We start from the raw sequence: 26,394 nt of genomic DNA on the forward strand, positions 1-26,394 counted from the left end.
GTGCCTGCTGGTGTATTTAAGTTCCCTTCTTTAAGAAAAAGTGCATTTGTGTACTACTGACAACATTATGTTTACACAGGCCCAGAACTGTGATATTAAATTAGGCCAACATGATCATAACATGGATATTTCAGCTACAATATGCATAAGAACTACAACTTCATAGAGGTATAGCAACCGGAAATTACTTTAGGAAACGGAAATACCAAACTCAACAGAAGAGAGGTAGATCAAGTATCCCACCAGCAACAATAACACATCCGGTATGCGCCCCTGGCCTTCAGAGTAAAAAGCAAATAAATAAAATAAATGTCAAATTGATTTCAAAATATTGTAATTTTGAAACAAGCAGTAATACCAATTAAATGAAATGCAAGTAAGAATTACATAATGGTGTATACTGTAGAACTATGGGTGCAAATATTACCCAATTATCCTTTACAAATCAACAACCTCCCCTCAATATACAGTTTAAGGATTTGCATGTTTTTCTTTTTAAACACGTACAAATTAAAATACACTACTACCATTCAAGTAATTCTAGATTAGTATTTGCTGTATAATGTGTGCAGTTATTATGCTTAATTTACCTTTTACGTTATAAACGGTGAAGATGTCGCTTTTATTCTGAAGGATTCATACCGGAAGTGTTATTGTTGTTGCCGCTGCTGGATCACAGGCGAATAAGAAAATCAATTAAGTTATGAAAAATACCATTAATTGCCTTTCTTTGTCGCCGCAGCTCATGAAGAAATGGCGGATCTCCAGACGTAGTATATTTGAGGACAAACACTTCGCATCTAATGGCGTGTTTTCGGACCATAAAGACCATCCCAATCGACCTGGATATTTACGTTTTTTGGGTAAGTTAGCTTGATGGCTAACTAGTGAAGTTGACATTAGCTGCTCGGCTAATTTAGCTGTAGGTTAACATCTTAACCCTCGGCTTAATTGACTTAAGATGGCACTTGTCAGTCATGACTACGTACTGAAGAGGACGAGTTTTGTAGAGCCACTCGCTGGGCTGTGTTCCGTCAGTTTTCCCAAATATTGCTGTCATTTCTTGTTGTGCAGTGGCAGCATTAGCTAGCTGCATGCTATATGAAGACATGGTTCATTTTATTGCTAACAGTCTCGCTTGATTGCTTTCTATCCGGTTGTAGCACCAGAGCTAACGTGTTAGCCATTCTGCTAAAGTAGCTTGCTTGCTAGCAAGCAATGGCTGGATGTATTGTTTGTTTACAATGTAGATACACCAAATCAAGTCCAGATTGAGATATTACACCATCATGAAATGTGTGTCCTGTGAAGTTATTTTATAAACTACACAGCGTAATATCTTATCACTGGCTTATTTAGGACATCATAGATTTGTTGAAAAATGATATATACACTGCAGTAAGACACTTGATACTAAATTACTGCCTGGATTTATTTTTTCATAGAATTCATTAGGGTTTAAACATACGTTAAGAAACTAGTTATTTTTGTAACTGGTTATTTTTAAGCAAAATGCCACACATTCCCTGATCCAAGATGTTATTCTATCATACCTTGTATTGTCTTTTATCATTTTTTCTTTTTTAATACATTGGAAGATCCCACAAAAACAATAATGATAAATATCAAATAAAACCCCTGCTTTCAAAATACTTTCCTTCAACGACATTTGTATAGCAATAATTATCTCCATACCTCCATACACCTTGTACTTTCCTATCCACAATTTAAATCAGCCAGTTACATTTAATTGAAGAAAAGGAAAAAAAGGAAATAAGAAAATGTTCTCTATATTTATTTTATTTACTCTTATACCTGTTTTTACACTGTTCCACGCCCAATACAGTACTTTTCTGAGTGTATATAGTAATTAATTTTGATTGATTTTCTCTTGCATCTATAGGAATACTGAAGAATATCTTCCAAACTGATGAGAATGAGCTGATGGTTGTGGAAGTCTGCAAAAAGACGTTGCAAAAAAGAGAGAGGCCTTCTGGAAGATGCCAAGAAAAAAACAACAGAATCCACAGCCAGTCAAGTGTAGGTACTCGGAGATCATTTCCACATTGAAAAGTTGATACATAGCTGGGCTACGGCCAAATATGTCTCACATCTGCATTTTTTTACTGACATATGGTAACTAGGCCTTCATGGTGAGGTCAAACATTAAATCCCTGTGAATAATAGCCTGGTCGTTAACAACACGTGCCCTCTCACATCTGGACTCCAGGTGTTACCGTTTGAGTATTTTGAATGTTTAACATCAATCATACAGACCACTATGACTGCACCTAGCAATGCAGTTAAATCCATTGTTACATTCTGCGCCAATAAGAAGGATTGTTGAATGTGCAGTACAAGTTCTTTTTTAAGTTTTACACTGTACAGATGTAAACAAACATGTAGATAGCTTATTATGTTGTGTAATACCTGATTTAAAAATAGGTATCAGTATGTTAGAAATTAGCTACTGTATACAGATTTAAAGCTTTACCTATACAGCATAAACCATGCAGCATGCTAACGAAAAAGTAGTTTCTCAAGTCACGCACATCATCATTTGGTTAGGTGTTGTGTTACCGATTAGCAGAAGACTTCTTCATCTCCCAATATTCACACTAGATGTTATCATTACAATAATTATACAAATCAAAGAGAGAATGTTATCTGTTATCTCATTTGAAAAGATGGAGTTCTGGGAAAAAGAAACTTCCTACGGTGTTTATATTGTTGTCATCTTGTCATATACTAAAAAGACCAGTAGATGGCAGTATGGTGCTGTTTCTCAAAGATCTCCCAAGAAGTGCTGATGAGCTCTATGCCCTTGAGTTGGCCTGCAGCTAGTTTTCTGAAACAGTGACAGCTGTGTGCTAGCTGTTTGGACTCCATCAAGCTTGAGAGCGAGTTAGGATTTCAGGCCTCATTAGCTGTAACTGCAGTAGAAGAGCGTCATTTGTCAACTGTTCAAAGTTCATTCTTTGTTCATAAAGTGCTGTTTTTTTTACACTGTTACAGCAGGAAAGTAAATAAGCCTCTTTTTTTTTCTAGTAGAACTGAAAAGATTAAATAGAGACCCATTTTCTGGCTGGCGTGGCTAGTTTTAGTTTTATTCACTCCATCTTTTTATGCTTCATTAACCTGAAATGATCTATTTTTTAATCCTAAAGTAGTATTTAATTTAATGCTAGAGCCTCGAACAGTCAAGGTTAACATAGTGAGACCTTCATCTGTTATCATGTGTCTGGTTCCAAATTAAGATATACACATGCTTATTTATTTGCATAAGTAGACGACCAATGTTTGAAAGTTTACCAATATTAGTGAAACATTCAAGTATATTGATTAAAACTGACCCTCCAGTGAAATGATAGTAATCATCTCGTGTTGTTGTTGCTCCTTTCTGTGACTACAGTGGATTCTGAAGATGGTGTAGCCATTGAAGCTCCAGGAAACCTCAATTTAGACGCAGACTTCCTTTTGGGACAAGACATTGAGTTTGGTGATCCTGATCATGACAACAAGATTCTAGGCCTGGACAAGTTTTCAGGTTTGTACATTTTAATTTTCTATTAAATGTTTACAGTTATAATCATTAGGTTTCAGAGAGAGAACAGATACCGTTTACAGCACATCTGTGAAAGCCAACTTTGCTCAAGACAGAACATTTCTAAAATTACTGTTACAAATAAATACATGAAAACAAATATTAAATTAATGTTAATTAAACAAAAACAATTACTTTTTAATTAATAAATATGGCTGAAATTGTAGTACTACTCTAGATTGTCATTGAGAAGTTTTATTTTTCCAGGACTAATTTCACCTCAGTGACAACAGTCCATCTTTGAGTGTAGCTCAGTTACGTAGTAAAATATTCTGAAGTTCAATTTCCAAATAAAGACCGTTAAAATAAATTGCAGTAATAGTTTTTAAAACTCGGATTCAAGTTGTTATTTAAAGAGTGCACTGGCCAATTTCACTTCCAAATGATAGAAGACCGCCTCGGAGTTTAACTCAAAGTATAAGGACATTCTGATGTTGAGGGAACAAAGAACAGAGGACATTTTATTTTGTTTTCTTTAAAAACAAAATCTGAATCTGAATGTCCCACCTAGGGAAATGCCCTAGCTACACGCCATTAATGTGAAGCAGTAGGAAATATTCCATTTGCATTAGCAGCGCTACAGCTGTGTAACATCATTAGGAGAGTGAGCAGTAAACCCTGACGCCTATATAATTGGTAAACAAATAATATCAATAACAAAAACAGTCATTTTGGATCACCAGCTTAATCATTTCCTGGTGATCCTTGTGTGCAAGTAGCCAGTTTCAATCCAGTAGTAGGGGAATGGCAGACTCCACCAAAGATGAACACTTCTATACAGAGAGATATCAGAATGTAAATGCGATGAATGGCTGTGGCGGAAAAATTGTATAAATCGTATAAAAACAGGATTTGATTTCATTTAAATGGAAACTATTATAGCTTTGAAAAAATGTTGTGTGTGCTCTTGGTGCCTGTCAGCTTGTCTGTTTTTATACTCCCTCTGTCTATCTTTCAATCTGATGTCTCACTGTTTTCAATCAATGCTTGTTCACCTTCCTGCTGGTGTTGCTATGTGTTTTCTAGTCATATATTTCAGACATCTTATCCCGCTTTTGGCGAATGTGTCTATTGATTATACAATGAAGGGAGGATCACACAGCCTGATCTTTTTTCATTTGACTCCACTCCATTGAACTACACTTTGATGGTGGGAGGACGATAGGTTCATTATGTTTTGTATAAGCGCTCATTTTCATTTCCTGTCATTACTGTGAGAACATGGAATGAATCTGAAATGTTCATCCTTCTAATGATGTTCCAACTAGAGTAAGCAGTGGCTTCATTTGTGAAGAAGTGGCGGCACGAAGCGGACTTTTAAAGAGTTTGTTTGTCGGTGATGAAGCGTGGCGCTCTCTGTGAGAGAAATGGAACCAGCAGCTCATATTTCCCAGCATGCCTCTTTGTCAGAGAGAATGATCTGAAAAATGGAAAAGTAGAGAACGGAGCCGAGACGCCGTCATTATATAGGGGGTCGTAAAAATAGGACCATTACCATCAAGGACACCATTATGAGAGGGCATTTATTCATCATCATCATCATCATCATCATCATCTATTGCTGCCTCTGCTCCCACTCCCCTACTGCCATTATCGTTTCCCGCTCATCATCATCATCATCATCATCATCATCATCATCATCATCATCATCATCATCATCATTATCATCATCATCATCATCATCATCAGCTGCCTCACCATTGCAGTCATCATCATCATCATTAGGCTAGGGTAATCATCCACCAGGGGTTTCCATTGGGATAAAAGAGCAGTCTCCCCCTCTCCCCTTCCTCACATCCTGCCTCGGCATCTGTGAGGGAGGAAGGTTTTCTCTCGGTGTATTCACTTTCAAAAGCACACTGGAGCCAAAGAGTGCTGTGTCTTAGAGCTTTTCTTCCTACTCTCTGGAAAAAGGTTTTTATACTGCCTGAAAACGCAGTCGACCTCGCAGGAAGCATTGTGAGTACCAAGTGTTTCTCTGAAATACACTTTCTCCTTTTTGCTTTTGTCTGTACTGACGTTTTTTTACTCTGAGAGATGGAAACGGAGCGGCGCTACCCGTAACATTTCGGGGTTTTTTCTTTGTTGCACAGTGAGATGTGTTAGAAGATACTGTTTGAACTGGATGTGGATACTGTATTGGAGGTCTTTTTTATGTCATGGTATATTTTCAGCTTTTAAGATGCATTTTGCTTCTTTGCAGTGCTGTTGTCATGAATCCATGCCACTTGCACCTGAGCCAAACACATGTCTCCAGGCTGTGAACTATAGAAAGAGTGCATTTTTTCAGTTATATTTTACTCTATAAATTCCTCTGGTTATTTCAAAATGTCTCAGTAGTTTATTCACTATGTAATATGTGTGTGCTCAACCTCTGTAATAAATATGTGTTATGTTACAGCATATGAATAGAGATGTGTGTGATTATCTCTGATGCTGTTTTTGTGTGTGCTTCTGTACTTTTGGTCTGCTGTCTGTCTGGAAAAATACATCGCATTACTTAATAAATGATATGGTAGAATATAGAGGGGGAAAAAAAGGCATTAGATAAAGAGACAAAGAAATGAGAGTTGGACACATTTTTGTGAAATTCTGTAGAATAAACAGCAGTACAGAAATGTGCTTTGTGTTTGTCTAAGTCTTTTAAAACATTACAGTGGGTTGTGAAGGTCTTTCTTCTTTGTGTGCAGTGTTAAGAAACCTCTCTTTCTCTTTGTCTTCCTTGTTCAGAAGTAGCTGCTGAGATCGGTTTCTCTGTGTATCCTCTGGCTGAAGAGCAGAGCCCTGCCTACAGCCAGCTCAGCATGGACAGTGAGACGGACAACTCCCACAGCACCACTGACAACAGCAGGGAAGACGAGGGCAGAGCCTCCCAGTCGGAGCCCAGCTTCCCCCCCTACCTGTCCTGCAGGGGCTGCGGACAGCTCCGAGACGAACCTCTGGGACCGGGCATAGACCTGGTCGGCCCGTACTGCCTGAGGTGCTGCAAAGCCTCAAGGGAAGCCAAAAGCCCAGACTTCTGTTCCCCTTTCGGAAGCATCAGCGGGATTCGTCCTGGTGCGCATTTGCATTTTGAAGAAGAAGAAGACGACGAGATGGAAAGCGAGATGAGTGACAAAGAGCTGTCAGCTGAGGACAAATTGGCCAAACTGCACTCGTGCCATATCTGTGGCTTCTCCTCGCGTTACGCCAACCATGTGAAGCGTCACATGAAGACACACAACGGGGAGAAGCCCTATAACTGCCCCCTGTGCACGTACGCCTCGGCCCAGCTGGTCAACCTGCAGAGACACCTGCGCATTCACACTGGGGAGAAACCTTACAAATGTGACATGTGCACGTTTGCCTGCAGTTCCCTTGGCAACCTGAAGAGGCATCAGCGCATGCATGTGTGCTCTGCAGGGGCGGGACAGGACGCCCCTCCTCGACCTGCCATTGGCCAAAACAGCCTGAAGAGGCATGTGACTGGGCAAAGACCCAATGAAGAAGTGTCTGGACCTCCAGCCAAGGGTATGTATCATTTCCTTCCTTTATTCATTTACCAGACCTGTTTTGTTTTTCTCTTTACAAATATCGTGTCTCATGTTGCAAGATTTTAAAACTAGATGCACCCTTTTAGTAACTTCAAGCTGCCTTCACGTTATGCGATTTGCAAATCTATGCTCACTGCAAGGTTGGGCGTATCATCCTTAAAAAAACTAGGGCAACATTAGTGCAGAGCTGATTTAACGCTGGTCATGTGAAGGCAGCTTTAAGCAGTAATTTAATAACTGCTTTAATAACTAACTTTCATCTTTTTGTGAAGTTTCAGAAACTGCGAGGTCGACTTCAAACCTGAGTTTGGGAGCCCAGAACAATGACTATATGTCAGCCTTTGATGGCTTAAAGGGGGCGTCGCCACCACCCATACCCGCCTCTAACCCAGCTCCTAGCCACCAGCCTCCCCCCCACCAGCAGCCTCCCCCCCACCAGCTACCTCCCCCCCACCAGCCTCCCCCCCACCAGCCTCCCCCCCAGCTGGGCACTACCAGCAGCACCAGGGCAACCAGAGGGGGCATAGCAGACGGCCCCCCCCTCCCCTCTTCACTCTTCCCTTATACTTGCCGCTTGTGTGGCATTGTCCTTGAGGACGAGGACGGCACCACTGCACAGATCTGTCCCAAGTGTACCCTTGAAATGCTGACTAAAGACTCTTCGTCGTCTCCCAACAGCCCCGGGGAGCGCAGCGACAAGGTGTACACCTGCTCCGCCTGCCCCTTCCTCACACACTACCCAAACCACTTGGCCCGCCACATGAAAACTCACAGCGGCGAGAAGCCATACAAGTGCCCACAGTGCGACTATGCCTCAGCGCACTTCGACAACCTCAAGCGCCACCACAGAGTGCACACAGGCGAGAAACCTTACAAGTGCCATTTGTGCGATTACGCCTGCGGGAACCTGGCCAACCTGAAGCGCCATCAGCGCGTTCACTCGGGTTTGAAGCCCTTCCAGTGCGACGTGTGCAGTTACAGCTGCAACCAGAGCATGAACCTGAAGCGGCACATGCTACGACACACAGGAGAGAAGCCGTACAAGTGTCAGGAGTGCGGCTACACCACTGGCCACTGGGACAATTACAAGAGACATCAGAAAAAACACGGCCTGGCCACAGACGGCTGGGTCAAAGTCCCAATGACAGGCAACAATGAAGAAGAGGATGCAAGGAAAGGGATGGGAGGTGGCGCTCCAGCTCACAGAAAAGAAAGCGGAGTTGATATGCAGTACATGTCTAGGGAGGAAGGCCAGACTATACACTCGTGCTACAAACTTGAGATTGTATAAAACTCAGCAAAGTTAAGCTACCAGCAATTATCTTTTTGGTTTTCACAGAGCCTTTATATGAGCCTTTCTATTGTTTTAGTGTGTGTCTTAGTGTTTTGTCGGATGTCTTCAGAGGCTGCTAATTGTTTATTTGTAGAACCCCGCACAATTATCAAACACAATTCTTACTGTTTAAACTCGTTTTTGTTTGGATTAAGTAGTCGAGTGTTTGTCTTCTATTCTGCGTTTGTGTCTAACAATAGGACTTTGTCTCCTGTGGAAGTCTCTTAAATGTCTTAATCTGTATGTTACACTACAATAGGCTAATTCTAACATTTCCCCTCTCATATATTTACACATGTTCTTCATTTGAAGACAGAAAACACTACCAAATACATGTGCACATTTTTGCCTGAACTGCTGAACTGCACTGTGTAGTGATAGGATGTCTTTAAATAAGGGACAATTGCTATTTTTTCAAGTTGTTAGGAAAACCTTTTTTTGTTTTGTACCAAAAATGAGATTAAATAACTTGAATGTTGCTGATAGATTATTACATTATCTTTGGATTGCTTCATGATGTTTTTCTGACTACACAGTGCAGCTTTCAGTAAAGATGGGTCCTTGTAAGGGTCAATATTTAGCTTTGTTTGCATTGGGGCACATGCTCTATTAATGGCATGACTTCAGATTAATTTACTAATTTATGTAGTACTAGCAAAGTGCTATTAAAAAATACTGGACTTGCTTTACACTTGGTTTAAGTATATTGATGAATTAGGTTGTGTTACTAAGTAATCTCCTGTGTTTTGAACGGCAGTGTCATCTTTCCTGAACCCCTCAGGTCTATAAAATGTGATTTGGAAGACTCAAATGTTTAAAATATATATTTCTGGTTATAAACACTAAAATTGCATGCACAAGCATCTTGAGAGGGTCTGTTCAGTCTTCACTTGGTTGTATGGTTAAAGAAAAAGCACAATCATACACATAGTGACATTCAAAAACAGTTTAAGACTTAAGTGTTGGAGGAGAAAATTAATTGGATGATAATTCTTATATAATTTAGGAGTAACACAACGTAAACAAGCATGCCGTTCAAAGGAATCATTTCCCCACCAATTTGTACCTGCTACATATCATTTATTTGAATTTCCTGTTTACTGTGAAATTAGCCCATTCTCATGCTTTTACTTGAAAAATATGACTATTAGTGAGCATGTGTGTGTAATAGTTGTTTTACTTTTCTAAAGTGGCTGTAATACACTGATAGAAGAGCATACCTTAATGTATGTAGGATTTGTTTTTAATGTGTGTCATTTAGTTCCCATTGGAAACAGGGACTGTGATTTACGTTTACGCTCTTTTTTTTAATTCCTATTATATGCAAGTGAGATTTTTTCAGGTTGCCAACTTGCCATGACACAATGGAGCATCGATTAGTACTGACATCCCCCAAGTGTCTGTTTTTGTCTTCATGCAGTGTCTCATAAATGCCTTAAGTGAGGACTTTGAAATAAATATGGAATTCATTTCATTGAATGTCACACAACAGATTAGATGTCTTTTTCTTTTCTCAAATCTCTGAGTGTCATTGTCTAATAAACAGTACATTTCCATTTTAGACAAAAGCCCTATGGAAGGTCTGTCTGTGGACCACTTGGTCCTGATGGGAGTTTCATATTTCTGGTTCACAGTAAAATATTTTTGGATGAATTTCCCTTTAACCTAGAACAGACAAAAATGCCCCTCCTTGGAATTAGTAATGAGTATCAGGTCAAAATTTGAATTATCATTGCATTTTCTTTAGATTAAAGCTCTCAACTCCAAAAGAAATAGGTGTCTCTTCCAGAGGGGATCTACAATACTGCTTTGATTGGACTCCCTGGGTGACATGACAATCTAAAAAAAATTAAAATGTTTCATGAATATAGTTGTATCAAATAGAAGGTGGACTAAGATCCAATAAAACAGTGTGTTTCTCGTCCAGAGTAGTTTTACAATGATTTGATTTGGAGTTTCTGGGTCACATGACATGTGGGTTATTTAAAAATGTGACTTTTACAAAATAAATGCAGATATTTTTATTGTACTATTCATACAAAATGGAAGGTGGACTATAGAACAAACTTTTTTTTTTTTTTTAAAGGTGTGTCTTACTCGTCCACAGTAGTAATGCAATGCTTGGATCAACAGATAATATGATTTAGAAGCTATTGAAAAATTCAATTAAAAAATTACTTTTCATAGATTTTCATATAAAATATAAATTGGACTACAATCCTTTAAAAAATAGGTGTTTCGTTTTCGTGCAGTGTACAATATTGGTATAAAACAGAAAGTGGACAAATATCTAAATATGAAAACGAATACGTTGGCTAACCGTTCCCTGACTCCTGACATTTAACTAACTTCACTGCGTTCCAGTTACCAGCTAACAAGCTAACAAACAACATAAACACAAAAGTTGCTAACTACACTTACCAATCTATGACAATTCTTCAAGTCCTCGATTTTGGTGCACGACAGATTCATCATGGAAGTCAAACATATACTGCTGCATCTTTGTAAGTTAGAACGGAGAATAGAGACAAGTTGCCGATGTTTACCAGTATGAGTAGCTCAACAGGAAGCTCTTTGAAGAGTTGTGGTTCACCTGCAGTACATTATCACAGTGTTGTTGATGTAGTTTCAGGTTTCTTCCAGGACGGAGGCGGTGTAAGACACGCAGATCAGCTGCTTCGCGAGGGTTTTTCATGAGAATAAGAAGATAAAAAGGCAGTGATGAGGCTGCTGTGTGGTGGAAAAATGTAATGTTTGAGTGTCTGTGTTGTTGTAGTATTTTATTTTTGAGTTAAAAAGACTGGGTCCCGCTGTATTACACAGGCTGCTCTGCAACGTCTATTCACAGGCGCGATCCCACTACTGAGCGGCACGGGGGCTTTGGCCTGCTCCGTCTCCGGCCTGGGCCGATGCACCCCTCCTTAGACGACCTGGTGGTCCCGAGCTCCCCCAGGAGCACCATATCGATACCGAACTTAGTGCGGACACCCGATCGGCATAGTCCGCTGCAGCTCAGATCTCCTGAGCTCAAACGCTTCGCCAGCCTCAGCCTCCCAGTAACTTGGATTACAGGCGCGCGCCACCGCACCCGGCGAGAAATAGTCTCGCTCATAGGGAATTTGACTTCGACAAATGTGACGTCATCAAGCAGCACGCAGCCTTTTCAGTAAAGAAATGGGAAGTTTCACATCCGCCTCATCTATTTACAATTTTCAAATTGACAAAAATATGTGTACTGTCCCAAACAGTTCATATCTTGCTTGTGTTGTTTTAAATGCAATAACAGTATATGATGATGTTTTGTAAGACTAATCAATTGTTATGTTAATCAATAAATAATGACTAGTGTTGGGTTAACATTATTAAGGTGCTATACTGAGTAAGATTCTTGGCATAGTACATGTCACAGAGCAACGTTCATGCTGCTGATAAAGAATGATAAATAATAACTAAAGTAAACATTTACAGACAAATGAAAACCACAAGATCACCTAAAGAGTTTATTTTAGCATCATGACAGCTGTTACTGACCACTAAAATCAAAAGGAAAAGTAGTGGAATGAATTAGGTCAATACAATCATCATGAAATATGACATGTTCTGTAAAAGTAATGCTGATGATAAAATGCACTTTCATTTGGCACCTACAGTTATTAACATCCAGGAGCTTGCAGCTTCTTGTACGTGATAGACAGAAATAAAGAATCTAAAAAGGAATAATGGGGACCTCAGCCCCTTTCTGTAAATGCAACCGAAGACAGAGAAGAAGCACAGCAGTGACGAACAAGACATTTATGGAACATTGTTTTTTACAGTTCTTGCTACCAGTGATAGTAAAGCTGTCGACAGGTTGGAAGGGATTTACACTTAGAGGCTTCGAAACACATTGTAATGCCGCTTAACAGACGCTAAAAGCAATACAAAACTGGAATGACGTTTTTTAAAACAGCGGGATATGTTCATTAGTTTCCTGCTCTGCATGAACTTTGTTCACCCGAGCAATTGTGATCACATTAGCCACTTCACCAAAGCACCTTTTCTAATAGAGCCACTGAGTTGGCACATTGTACACACAGATTACAGAGAACTGAAGCCCCAATAAAGAACATGAAGAAAATCAGATGAGAAATGTGTAAACACTTTACATATTAACTAACAAAGTCTATAGTTTTTACAGTGCCACATTTCAGTATAATAAACCACCAACAAGTATGTCCTGCTGCAGCATATTTGAATTGACAGTTTTACTATAAAACTATCAGTGTTGTTGATGTAGTTTCAGGTTTCCTCCAGGTGGAGGCAGTGTAGGACACGCAGATCAGCTCCTTCGTGAGTGTTTTTCATGAGAACAAGAAGATAAAAAGGCAGTGATGAAGCTGCTGTGTGGTGGACAAATATAATGTTTGAGTGTCTGAGTTGTTGTAGTATTTTATTTTGTTGTTAAAAAGACTGGGTCCCGCTGTATTACACAGGCTGCTCTGCAACGTCTATTCACAGGCGCGATCCCACTACTGAGCGGCACGGGGGCTTTGGCCTGCTCCGTTTCCGGCCTTGGCCGGTGCACCCCTCCTTAGACGACCTGGTGGTCCCGAGCTCCCTCAGGAGCACCATATCGATACCGAACTTAGTGCGGACACCCGATCGGCATAGTCCGCTGCAGCTCAGATCTCCTGAGCTCAAACGCTTCGCCAGCCTCAGCCTCCCAGTAACTTGGATTACAGGCGCGCGCCACCGCACCCGGCGAGAAATAGTCTCGCTCATAGGGGTTTTGACTTGGACAAATGTGACGTCATCAAGCAGCAAGCCGGAGTGGCATCTAGTGGCGAGAAATAACACTGCAGCTGCTAAAGAGATGAAGGCTGAGTTTGTTAAAGTTCTGGATATCGAACTTCATCTGTTCATTCATATATTCATTTGTATATATTTGTATTTGTCCTAATGCCATTCTATTTATTCTTGCAGCACAACCTTATCAAATAGGTTACCACACATTCAGTTAACGCTCTCTAAAGGTTATCTGAAAATGTATATGGTAAAAAATGTCCACATTCTGTGAAGTTTATAATGAAGAAATCACATTCAGAGATCCCTTAGGGAAAACACCTCTTTGAATGTTTATAAGAAGTGTATTCTCTATCAGTTTAGCTCCTGTTTCTAAATGACAAAAGTGTCTGCCTGTATCTATGCAAAGAAAATATCAGGCGTTTATAGATTCATACTGAAATGACAGTAAATGTCATATTGCAGAACAGATGAAGGCATGTAGAGCCCTACTGATGTATTGGTCAGTCCGATAAGACAGTAAAGACATTCAAAGTTTCACATCCGCCCCATCTATTTACAATGTTCAAATGAAGGCTACTGTATGTGTACTGTCCCAAACAGTTCATATCTTGCTTGTGTTGTTTTAAATGCAATAACAGTATATGATGATGTTTTGTTATAAGACTAATCAATTGTGATGTTAATCAATAAATATTGACTAGTGTTGGGTTAACATTACTGAGGTGCAATATACTGAGTAAGATTCTTGGCATAGTACATGTCACAGAGCAACGTTCTGATGAAGAATGATACATAATAACTAAAGTAAACCATTGACAGACAAATTAAAACCACAAGATCACCTAAAGAGTTTATTTTAGCATCATGACAGTTGTTACTGACCACTAAAATCAAAAGGGAAAGTAGTGGAATGAATCAGGTCAATACAATCATCATGAAATATGACATGTTCTGTGAAAGTGATGCTGATGATAAATGCACTTTCATTTGGCACCTACAGTTATTAACACCCAGGAGCTTGCAGCTTCTTGTACGTGATAGACAGAAATAAAGAATCTAAAAAGGAATAATGGTGACCTCAGCCCCTTTCTGTAAATGCAACCGAAGACAGAGAAGAAGCACAGCAGTGACGAACAAGACATTTATGGAACATTGTTTTTTACAGTTCTTGCTACCAGTGATAGTAAAGCTGTCGACAGGTTGGAAGGGATTTACACTTAGAGGCTTCGAAACACATTGTAATGCCACTTAACAGACGCTAAAAGCAATACAAAACTGGAATGACGTTTTTTAAAACAGCGGGATATGTTCATTAGTTTCCTGCTCTGCATGAACTTTGTTCACCCGAGCAATTGTGATCACATTAGCCACTTCACCAAAGCACCTTTTCTAATAGAGCCACTGAGTTGGCACATTGTACACACAGATTACAGAGAACTGAAGCCCCAATAAAGAACAAGATGAAGACAATCAGATGAGAAATGTGTAAACACTTTACATATTAACTAACAAAGTCTATAGTTTTTACAGTGCCACATTTCAGTATAATAAACCACCAACAAGTATGTCCTGCTGCAGCATATTTGAATTGACAGTTTTACTATAAAACTATCAGTGTTGTTGATGTAGTTTCAGGTTTCCTCCAGGTGGAGGCAGTGTAGGACACGCAGATCAGCTCCTTCGCGAGGGTTTTTCATGAGAATAAGAAGATAAAAAGGCAGTGATGAAGCTGCTGTGTGGTGGAAAAATATAATGTTTGAGTGTCTGAGTTGTTGTAGTATTTTATTTTTTAGTTAAAAAGACTGGGTCCCGCTGTATTACACAGGCTGCTCTGCAACGTCTATTCACAGGCGCGATCCCACTACTGAGCGGCACGGGGGCTTTGGCCTGCTCCGTTTCCGGCCTTGGCCGGTGCACCCCTCCTTAGACGACCTGGTGGTCCTGAGCTCCCTCAGGAGCACCATATCGATACCGAACTTAGTGCGGACACTCGATCGGCATAGTCCGCTGCAGCTCAGATCTCCTGAGCTCAAACGCTTCGCCAGCCTCAGCCTCCCAGTAACTTGGATTACAGGCGCGCGCCACCGCACCCGGCGAGAAACAGTCTCGCTCATAGGGTTTTTGACTTCGACAAATGTGACGTCATCAAGCAGCAGCTAGAGTGGCATCTAGTGGTGGGAAATAAAGCTGCAGCTGCTAAAAGAGATAAAGGCTGAGTTTTATTGTATTATAAACGTAACCCAAAAAGTAAAGAAATGTGTGTTTGGTATTTCTTTGTTGTAATTGGCAATACATATACTGTTGGAAAGCCTGTTTTCTTACACATGGTGCCACATTTGTGAGGAACAAGCATTTGTGGGATGAGCAGCAGAGCTGAGTATGTGGGGTACGCCCATGAAAGATGACAGATCTCCTCTGCCAATGCCAATGCCAAACAGCTTTTTTTGCTGTTGACTCGTGTTTGGTGGATTGGATGATTGAAGTCCGATGAATAAAGACATATTGGCAACAATTTATTCATTTAACAAGCAGCCTCAGTAGCGTGTGGAAGAACCATACGCCACACCAGCCTCTCCTCCTCATGCTGTCACCAGCCTGCTCACACACTGCTGTGGGATGGCATCCCATTCTTCAACCAGTTATTGTCCCAAGTCAGCCAACATGGTTGTGTTGGTCTCTCTGGCACGGACAGCAGGACCAAGTTGATTCCACAAGTGTTCAATGGGGTTGTGGTCACGTCAGGACTGCATGCAGGCCATTCCATCCTCTCCACTCCCAAACTCTGGAGGAAGTCTCTGCTAATCATCGCTCTGTTGGGGCGAGCGTTGTCATTTTGGAGGATAGATATGGGTCCCATTCTATTGAGATTTGAACATAATGTTCCTCCACATGTTGAAGTTCCAGTCTAAGTGGGCCTCATGGCAGCCCTACGAGACCGGAGATTGATGCTGTTTGGCATTGATAGAGGAGATTTGTCAAATTTTTCATGGGCGCAACCCACATACTCATCGCACAAATACTTGTTCCTCACAAATGTGGCACCATTTGAAAGGTAAATAAACTGGCTTTCCAACGGTATAAGATGTATTGCCAAGAAGCCTTGTTACAAAAATAAATAATCTACCAAGCACAAATGTCCTTACTTTTTGTGTAAATTTTATAAAATCATCCTGCAAAGATTTCGTTAAAGTTAAAAAGATTAATGACATCAAAGCTTATTTTTGGTGTGAAAGATATTCAATAACGTCCCTAGTAGGCCTATGCAGTGATACCAAAATCATTATATGAATGGTCTCCGATAACACTTATTTTGAGAAAAAATGCTTTTGCATGTTTTAGGGTAAGATAATCCATGACTTCACAATTTGACAGTGCAGTGCTACCCTTCACACCTCAATGATCCCCTGCGCATTACACTACATTAACAAGTTAGACAAAAACATTCCCTTTGCATGGTTTAGGTCTCTGGACTGCTGGCCAGCGCCGCACAAGTGTCCGGAGATTGATGCTGGAGATTCAATAGGAGACCACTATTTGAATCATTATTACTGATAATATAATATGCAATCATACTCTGTGTGTAACTTGCTGATTTGCTGAGATATTGACACTAAATCACCCTGTTCAGTCTCCCTACAGAGCAAACTTATAAAATAACCACTATATTCCGGTTTTCATTTCAACACAACCGTGTTATCACATCCTTTCTTATGAAATAAGTTGGAAAGACTATATTTTTCTAATTGAACTCTGTCCAAAACATAAACTGCCACGATAGATGTCTACTTGCCCCCAACAAGTCATGAGCGCAAATAACATTGATTAGAAATTGTTTTCAATTCCACCTCGAAACCTCCCTTCTGACATGATCACAAGTAACTTGACACGTTTTTTGATGAAATACACAAAAATAATTATTAAAATGTTTCAACTGTCATCATCTCATGGTTTACCAGTAGGGAACAACTATATTTTTCAATGTCAACAGTGAAAAAAATATTTCAGCTTACTAGAAGAAAATACATTCCCTGTTTGTTTTCTTTTTAAAAACAACTAGTTTCATTCGTTTCATTGCATTAACATCTGCTTTCTGCTGCTTCAGGTGACTTTTACCTAATCTTATCCTTTAAGTGTCCACCCCCGTCACCGGCTGTCTTCAGTGAAATGGCCGCATCTTTATTTATTACATTTCAAAATAAATATCATCAGTCTGTGGTGAATATCTGTGTGAACTATACTATCAAGAACATGAGATAAATTATGAGATGACACAAAGTTAAAGTTCACTGTGAAGTTTTTTAATATTCTGAGAGCACGAACAAAAACCTTTTCATTTTACAAAACAACTTAAAAATCAAACCAAACAATACATTAAAATGAAAGAGTTAAAAAATCCGTAGAAACAGATAGAGATCATCTCTCGTAACTTCACATTGATCGTCCCCAGACTTCTGTCAGGCTTTCTGGACGTTATTAGCTGTGAGGGAGGAAGACAGACAGTATTAAGTAGATGCAAACATTATGATGACTATGACGACAATCAAGAAATTGCTTTTTTTAAATATTCTTTTTAATTTGGGACAAAACTCATTCGCTCACCTGGTCTGCGTCTTTGTCCACTTCAGGGCGTGTCTGGGAGGCAGAGACGTGGTTGGGTGGTAGAAGGTACATCCAGAGCGTTTACACTGCGCCCCGAAGCGACAAGGCTGTAGGTAAATATGAGGAGCAAAACAAAATGTAAGACACCCTAAGTTTTGTGCACAATGTCGAGACTAGAGTACATTTTAAACTTTAAAATAGAAGCACTTTCCCCTTAACTAAATCCAACATTCATTTAAATTACCATTGAAGAGTGTTACAACAGCACTTTATAATGTTTTACCTTGGGATGATAAAACGGACAGTCCATCTTCTTGCAGTCTGGGAAGAAGCGGCACACGCTGGCGGTTTGCACTGGCTGCACTGCTGTGAACACAAAGGGTCGAGTTAGAGGTGCAGAGAGGAAGATCTTCACACCCCCATTAAGTTTGTGATTTACTCCAGGAGTCTCTAACCCTTTAATACATTATCTAAACTGTGTTGTAGGCCGAGAGAGGTACCTGGCCTGGGCGGGGGGGCAGCTGGGCTTCTTCTGCTGACATGAGTGAAGGGACAGTCCGGCTTGGTACACCTGCCGTCGTATTTACAATTAGGATGCACGAAAAGGCATTTGTCCCCAAACTTGCAAGAGGGAAAAGTCCTTCAGGGAAAAAAACACATTGAAATCACGAATAAGGGTTGAGTGATTGCGGAGTGATTAAAAAACACATTTCTTCAGTTTATTAACTAACAGCAATACTCACTTGCACTGTGTGGTTGGATGGTGGTACGCACACTCATCTCCAATTTTACAGACCGGCCAAAACCTGCAGCGCTCCGCCCCCTTCTTTTTCTTTAAAGGGACAGCATCGTCTTCCTCCATCTCAACATCCATCACATCGTCCATCACATCGTCTGTCCAAAGGAGACATTACGTTAACCCTTTACTGATGCACTTCGGAACAGTTTCAAATGCACCTTCAATGTAAAGAAACAAATGACCTTGAAGGAAGAACACACCTTCTGTTGACCGGACATATCCCTGGAGTCTTTGAAGGATGCTGACTTTGGGCTGCCTGTTGGCTTGGACGGTTGCCTCGGTGACCTTTGTGGGCGGTCTCACATCATCCAGCTCCATCTCACAGTCCGCAATATTTCCCAGCGGGCTCGGCACCCCGTCTAATGTCACTATGAACTTAGGGCTGGCAGAGTCGCCCCCCTCTTTACTGGTGTGAGAAGAGAAAAGAGAGGGAACATGTGACAAATGTATACATGCAAAGAGCTGAGGAACAACTCTTATATGCGTGTGTTTGTGTACCTGGCTTGAACCATGCGTGGCAAAGCAGCCTGCAGCCCTTTGACCAAAGGACGCTGCTGACTTTTGGCTGTAGCTTCTCCCAGCTGCGGTCGACTCACTATGAAGGAGCGGGTATCAAATGGCTTTGTCTCACTGCCTGCCACAGCGACTTCCACACCTAGAGGCACATACAAATGTCAGTTAATAAAGATTTTTGTGAGAGCAACTTTTTATTGTAACACTTTTCTTAAGTTGCCCCATAAAGAAGAAAGGTCTCAAAAAGACTCACCATACTCACTCTGCTCTCCTCCGTCATTGCTCTCTACTAGGTCCAACTGGAGGCGTGAGGCTAAAGATCTGACTGGAGCTGTGAGGAATAAATCAGTGAGTCATGCGTGGTGTAAATAACGAACATTTCTTATGTCATTTTAACTCACTGCCTTCCTGTAACTCCTGCTTTTGGATGGCAGGGTATTTAAAGCATTGCTCTGATAAAGGCACATCATATGTTTCCACTCCTACATATCCTACCAGGCTCTCTGGAAGGAGGTAGCGCTGCAGGGTTGTAGGACTGGACTTTGGGGGCCAGGCTCTGGAGGTGATCCTGGACCAGCTGGATGGCTGCAGTCATCTCATCAGTGCTGGCATTGCGAGTCCGAGGCGCCACGGGAACAGTCTGCCTCTGTGGTACTGGGAGGGGAGAGAGAGGGGTTAATGTAAGAAAGCGATGAAGGTGACTGAGCTAAATAAAAGAGTGGCCATGGCAATGCATACTTGTTGGGTAAGTTGTAGTTTTGTTGATTGAGTCCTGAGCTTCAGAGATGGCCTTCAGTATCAGATTCCTGTTGGCTTGCTTGGCTGGAGGGAGAGTAGGTCTGAAACAAAAACACCACAGTAATGCTTAGGGTAGAGTTATGATTCCCTGAGTTTGTAGAAACAGCACAGGAGCTCAATCATGTACTGCTGTAGACTAGGCTGTCATCCAAAAATATTCAATCCACCTAAAACAAACTGTGTACCGTCTGCTCCAAACGGTTTCATTTACTGTATGTAATACACTGACCGATATAGAATTTTCCATATGGCCCTTTAGTTTGGTTTCTAATCATCTCAGCTATTGCCTCTCCTCTCACTCCTGTCTCATGCAGGCAAACGGCCTTGGAGCTTTAACATTCTTTCTCCACAGCCGTGTATTGTTATGACCCTGAGAGTTGATTAGACTTGCCCAAAACATTCATAAACAGTCTCTTCTTCACATAATAACAGGACAAAGTTGACCGTGTCAGAGAGCAGTAAAGACACCCGGGGGTCCATCTCATAAGGTGGATATAGCTCCCAGAGTTTGCTTTGACTAGTTATCAAACGTGGATTTACTCTTAGTAATAGTTAAATATTGAGAAGCTATGTCTATGTGAATTCTTTAACCATCACTTCTACTAAATCTTTAGTGTCTGACATCAGTTCGAAGCTGCCCTGTGTGCTCCTTGTGCTCATGTAATAGATGTCAGTGCTGGAGGGTCCTTTGTTGGTCCCTTTCAGACACAGTAGAAGGTCTAATGCAGTATACAATATGGATTGTAACTACATAAATATTTGCTGCATTATTGTGGTTATTTATTAATGAATTACAATCTTGGTATTTCATTTGGTTGACACTGACTTGCGTTCTGGTTTGGATGGTAGGGACACTCTACTGGATAGGCCTCTGCCTCCATAGCCTGTATCCTCCTCTTCCATGTCATCGCTGTCTTCATCTGCCACTCTGTTCACCCGCACCACAGAACTCGCTACAGGCGCCTTACGCTTCCGTGACAACTCCTCCTGCTGAAAAAAAGACGACAGTACATTGTTATTATGGATGCTAACCTACACTCGTCCCCAACTTTGTCAACAGAAAGTTGCTGTATTATCTTATGGAATCACAGTACCCTACTGGATCCGCTTCTGGATGATCTGCTGCTTCTGCTGTCCTGCTGTCTGTAGTGAGAGGATCCTTCCGAGGGCCGACACGAGTCTGCAGAGCTAACTGATGAATACTTGCTCTGACCCGGTCGGTAGATTTCTGCTGTGGGTCTACTAGGTGGCCCGCGTGTACGTCCATGGCTGGTGGCGATTTCTACAGGTTCCTCAGCGATGAGGTCATAATCCATATCAGGTTTGATGTCAATAACGGCCTCTAAGGGGAGCAGCTCCATGAGGGGCTTCACAGTGGAGGTTAGACGAGAGGAACTCTTCTCCAAGCTGCTTCTCCTGATAACAAACACAGGCGTATGTATATGTTTAATATGCATGTGTGCCGATTGAAACAATGAAATGTAAACAGTGAATGAAGATAATAAAAGCTTACACACCTGCTTTCATGAGCGGAGCTGGACACGCGTGCTTCAGTCCTATCAGAGTGGGAGCTGGACACCATCAGCAGCTTTAACTCCTCTGCTCTGACTTCCTCAGTCAAAGACGACCGGCTTCTCACAGCCACATCACCACTGTCCGACTGAGGCACTGGTGTGCTGAGGGAGGCAGGCTCTGTAAAAACCATGTAGGAAGACAAGGAGAGAAATCATGGAGATAAGAAAATATAATAGAAGTTTTATTAATCCCATAGGAAATGATTGTGCTTCAAAAAATTACAAGATAAGAAGAAAACACAATAGAGTAATACAGTTATAATCAGAGTTCCCGTTAGCCGGTAATTACCGGACTTTGACCGGTAAAATATGCTGAAGACCGGCAAATCTAAATCTCTCCGGTCAAAATAATTTCCCCTTAGCGCAATACCGCATCAGTTGCGCCACTTGTGTGACAGACAAGAATAGTATGTGACAGACAAAAGAGTATGTGACAGACAAGAATAGTCAATTCTAATGTCTAACACTTAATGTGAAGAAAGAGATGTCCTGTATGGGTTGATTGTGCGTTGATCTGTTGGTAATGCCTCGGGGTTCCGGTGGGCATGTAAACAAATGCATAATGCTGCGCTATACTTTGTGGCCTCACCCGGTTGCATAGCGACGCTTATTGTTTAGGTGTCTTTTAATAAGCAGGTAGTCATATCATTAGCTAGAACTAGCTAGATCTGATCGATATGGACATAAACGCGAGTAAAGTCTAATCTGACGGGAGAGAGAGATCGGCTGCTGCTGACGAGTCGACACGCAGCTCTGCATGATCACCTGCAGCGGTGAGCTGAGCAAAACACACACTTCAGGTTAGAATATCACACGTAGCTATTTTAATTACCTCTCAAACTACCTAAACTAGTTATAGATATGTTTAGTTTTACTGTCGGGTCACTCATTACTGGATCCGCGAGCTGCATGATACTGGCGGGCTGTCAGGAGAAGGAGAGAGCGCTCCGTTTATTATTCCCGTGTTATTGTAAGTTACTGTACACTTTTGAATAATGTACTTAATCTACTATAATTAGTTTGTTTAATATCGAATCATATCAATTTGTTTTAAAGCTCAATAAATAACAAAGAAGACCTTTGACCGGCACTTTTCTAATTTTGTCTGGAAGATTTAAACTTTAACGGACATTTTGACCGGCAAAAAAATATTCTAACGGGAACTCTGGTTATAATGTATAATATTTAACACAAACACCACCCCCTAACAGAGAGACAAAAAAAAGTAAGTGACATTTATTAAAATAAGTTTACTAGAATACAAAAGTAATAATATGCATGATAGCTGGTGGGAGACAGCTACAGGCTTTGTGCATTCAGTAAGTGGACACAGGTTATCTCCATCTGGTTAAAAATGCAGAAAATCTTAAATGTATATAACATAATCCGACTTACCGACTGCAACCGTTCTTAACTTCTCGAGGACACCCTGTAGCCTAAAAATAATAAACAGATGCATGTTATGTCAAGAACTGAGAGAATTGTTGATATTAATAATGTTACTTGACAAAAAACTGTGTAATTTAATCAGACTGGTAATATACACTTTTGGTCTGCTTTCGACGTACCATATTGTGAATTTACTAGTGTTGTTGCCAAGAAAAAGGGATAGGTCATCCGCCATCTGCTGCGAGGTTTTCTTGTTTGCTACCATCACCATGATATAATCAGGAAGCTCTTCATCTAAAAAGAGAGGAAACACAGACAGAATGTTATGTCTCATCCAAGCACTAGTCGTCCCAAAATACAAGATCTGCATCGTATTCACTTACCAATATATGCACCGAGCTCTTGAAGCTTGCCCTTGATAGCAGCCTGAAACAGACCAAAGGTATAAATGTTATTATATATCTAAACATGTTTTGATAAGCCCCTTTTTGCGCTGATATACATTCCATTCAAATAGCTTTATTAGAATGACCATAATGACAGTATTGCCAAAGTTTTGTACAATTGAAACATCTATACATAAATATACATTTTAAATGTACTGTTAAATTCATAACTAAGTTGAAGGAACACAAGTAAGAAAAACAAATGTTGAGTCAGTCAATTAATAAAATGCATTATTAAGAAAATAAGACAAACTGTCCTGCAAGAATGCAGCTTCGTTTCAGTCCCGAGTAATATGTATCGTTTTTAAATAATTGAGGCAGCTTACTATAGAATTTTGGGAATAATTCTTTACGTTTAGGTTTGAATTGTGTACATTGTGTCAGAAAGTGCTGCTCCACATATCATTCATTCGCTATAGTCGTTCTAAACTATCTAAAACTATCTCTACGTATCATTATTACGGGAGTTTCCTAAAAAAGGGGAGAAAAACCGCTAACAAATTTGTAAAACTAACTACTCGATACTGTATCAACTGAAAAAGCAAACCGTTTCTCGGCCTTGAAAATAAAAACCATGTTGCCATTCTGCACCACTGAGAAACACAAGCTAGCATGCTAACGTCAGCTAGCAACGTCTTTGCTACACTAGCCTAAACCACGAGCCTTAGCACCGCAGAAAATCACTCATATTTAGCCTGTAATGTTACTCACTCTTATTTTCTTGCTGATCTCTGTCCCAATCTCCATGCTTGTCTCTTTATTCAAGTGAGTAAGTTTTAAAAGAAGCAACTGTTTTTGTACAGTTTATCCGTTAACCAAGAGGGACAATTGTGACGTCTGATCACGTGACTGACAACGGTAGCCGAACAGGGACAAATCTTCTTCTTCAACGATTAGGTGCATTACCACCACCTATTGGACTGAAGTGTGGAGACGCCAATGGGCAATTACAAATGATCAGTTTTATTCTTGATGCTCTTAGGAAATCAATAGAAGGCGTTCTAGGCCGTTTGCTTGCAAAACTTAAAAGTAATGGTGTGTCTTTCAGCAATTTATCCTGAAATAATTTCCCTTTTTCTTCATCACGCTATACTTCTTCAGTGTAATCAAAAATGTGTTTTTTTAAAGAGTTATCAGGATTGCTACAAAACCAAGGAGGAAATGTTATGTGATAATTAGAGTAAAACAAAGATATGCAGCTCAAATAATAGAACAAAATGTTGTAAAAAAAATGTGTATTGGTCAATGTACTGCATTAAGTGTTGATAATATAATTATTGTTATAATGATCCACAAGATGGCGTAAGAGACTTTTAGAAAACAACACTGTAATTTTTCTTCCCCTCCACAAGGACATGGCATATCTCACAAATGAAAATAACTCAAATAAACACCGATTAAAACTTATTTAGAAACTTAAATGTGGAATTATTGACATGCCATTCAATTGCATGTTTGTAAACAGATTGGTTATCAAAAGACACAACTAAATGATTAACATTTTAATATTAGTCTAAATTCTGCTTAACTTACATGATCCTCAACTTTACACCTACTTGAAGTGTCAATGGATCACCTGTAGAGACATTATGGGGTGCAATTACAAGGAATTTGTGTTTCAAGTTATGGAGAAAAAAAGGTATTCAAACTAGTAGCCCATGCTTTTCTTAAAACATTTATTTTGGTGTTCACATTTATTTTTCCTTTCATTTTAAATATTGTTTAAATGCTGTATTTTAAAGCACGTGTCTTTGACTTTCTAAAGTTCAAAGCTGTATGTTTCCTTCAGATATTATTTCCTGTTTTGCAGCCCCTCAATGCCAACCAACAATGACGGGAAGGATCTTGCTCGCCGTCTAGACGAGCGCCTAACACACACAGCCACAGCCGTCTTCGTCTCTCTGTCTGCTTTGTTCACACTGTCTGTGTGAATCAATGCTGATGCACAAAGTGTTTAAGGTGTAAATACAGCAACCTTGTATTTCTTTCAGAATCACTTCAGTTATATATGAATTGTCACTGACCTCTCTTAACATTCCTGTTGATAAATGCCTGTTTCATTATGATGAAAATGTTTTGCAAAGAACATGTTTTTTTTTTTAATACCACAACACAGAATGCATTTGTCTGCTATTTTTGTCAACCCCTAAGGAACAGTTTATCACTAAAAATCCAATTAATCGGACAGAAAGGGGACACAAAACTGTATTCTGAAAAGTAACTAAAGCTGTCAGACTAAAACTAGGGGAGGGAAGCTTACTATGTATCCCTCATGGGAAGTATTAACTGTATAAAGTTGCATTAAATGAACATGATGAAGTGAAGTATGAGTATCTAAAATGTGCAATACAGTACTTGAGTAAATGTATTTAGTTAAATGCCCATTCTCAGTTTTGTCAACCTTTACCAAGTCAAACTAGGGTAATATGTACTGCTTAGATCCTATTAACAATGACAGTGTGGGTTATTCATTCACAGATGGGTTTATTGGTTGCAAAGCACAGGACCAAAACGTTCAGCTGAGGTCTTCATGCCATGTATTCCTACCAGGAAATCAAGTGCTACTAGAGCAGTGGTTCTCAACTGGTGGGTCGCGACCCAAAAGCGGGTATTTTTTTTATTTTTGGAAAAAAGTCAAACTTTTATTTTGAAGTGCCGATTTTCTAACATTGTGGATGCAGTAGGCGTTGGACTGGAAGTACCGGAGACCATAAACGGTTTTGAAAACTTCTGTCACGTAGTGATCATCTTCTCAATCAAATATCTTTGCTGATGTTTTTTCGAGTCTTCTGGCCAATCAGAATCAAGATTGTTGCCGGAAGTCCCCACGGAGAATAACTTTGCGGTAGAACTATTCTTTATACATCCATGGGTACAACTTCAGATCAAAATGAACACATAATGAAATATGACCCCCGGTTTGATTATTGACAGGCAGGGGCGGACTGGCCATCGTGACGTTCGGGACGAATCCCGATGGGCCGGTACTGAAGTGGGCCGGTCGGACGATGTGGGCCGGTC

General features: G+C 40.4%; 2 protein-coding genes across 4 annotated transcripts; one reads left to right on the forward strand and one right to left on the reverse strand.

The window, feature by feature from the left end:
• The first annotated feature begins 684 nt into the window (after window positions 1-684).
• Window positions 685-9,956, forward strand: znf513a (zinc finger protein 513a). The gene is made up of 5 exons (XM_034143764.1): window positions 685-863; window positions 1,904-2,040; window positions 3,413-3,547; window positions 6,335-7,114; window positions 7,410-9,956. The coding sequence occupies exons 2-5, from the start codon at window positions 2,001-2,003 to the stop codon at window positions 8,426-8,428; spliced, it is 1,974 nt and encodes a 657-aa protein (XP_033999655.1). The 5' UTR covers window positions 685-863; window positions 1,904-2,000; the 3' UTR covers window positions 8,429-9,956.
• A 7,575-nt stretch (window positions 9,957-17,531) lies between these two features.
• On the reverse strand, window positions 17,532-24,281 carry zc3h14 (zinc finger CCCH-type containing 14). Of its 3 annotated transcripts, none has more exons than XM_034144063.1 (17): window positions 24,085-24,281; window positions 23,311-23,353; window positions 23,107-23,221; window positions 22,934-22,974; window positions 21,482-21,656; window positions 21,059-21,380; window positions 20,791-20,951; window positions 19,905-20,005; window positions 19,662-19,820; window positions 19,420-19,497; window positions 19,152-19,308; window positions 18,854-19,059; window positions 18,598-18,748; window positions 18,355-18,494; window positions 18,138-18,220; window positions 17,855-17,961; window positions 17,532-17,732 (listed from the first exon to the last, which is right to left on the reverse strand). In XM_034144063.1, the coding sequence occupies exons 1-17, from the start codon at window positions 24,118-24,120 to the stop codon at window positions 17,729-17,731; spliced, it is 2,079 nt and encodes a 692-aa protein (XP_033999954.1). In that variant the 5' UTR covers window positions 24,121-24,281; the 3' UTR covers window positions 17,532-17,728. The 3 variants fall into 3 exon arrangements, with proteins under 3 accessions (XP_033999954.1, XP_033999955.1, XP_033999953.1); XM_034144064.1 differs by having other exon boundaries at window positions 19,429-19,497; window positions 20,791-20,954; XM_034144062.1 differs by having other exon boundaries at window positions 20,791-20,954.
• Between the last annotated feature and the right edge of the window lie 2,113 nt (window positions 24,282-26,394).

Source organism: Trematomus bernacchii, unplaced genomic scaffold (assembly GCF_902827165.1).
Source record: "Trematomus bernacchii unplaced genomic scaffold, fTreBer1.1, whole genome shotgun sequence".
Classification (NCBI taxonomy): domain Eukaryota; kingdom Metazoa; phylum Chordata; class Actinopteri; order Perciformes; family Nototheniidae; genus Trematomus; species Trematomus bernacchii.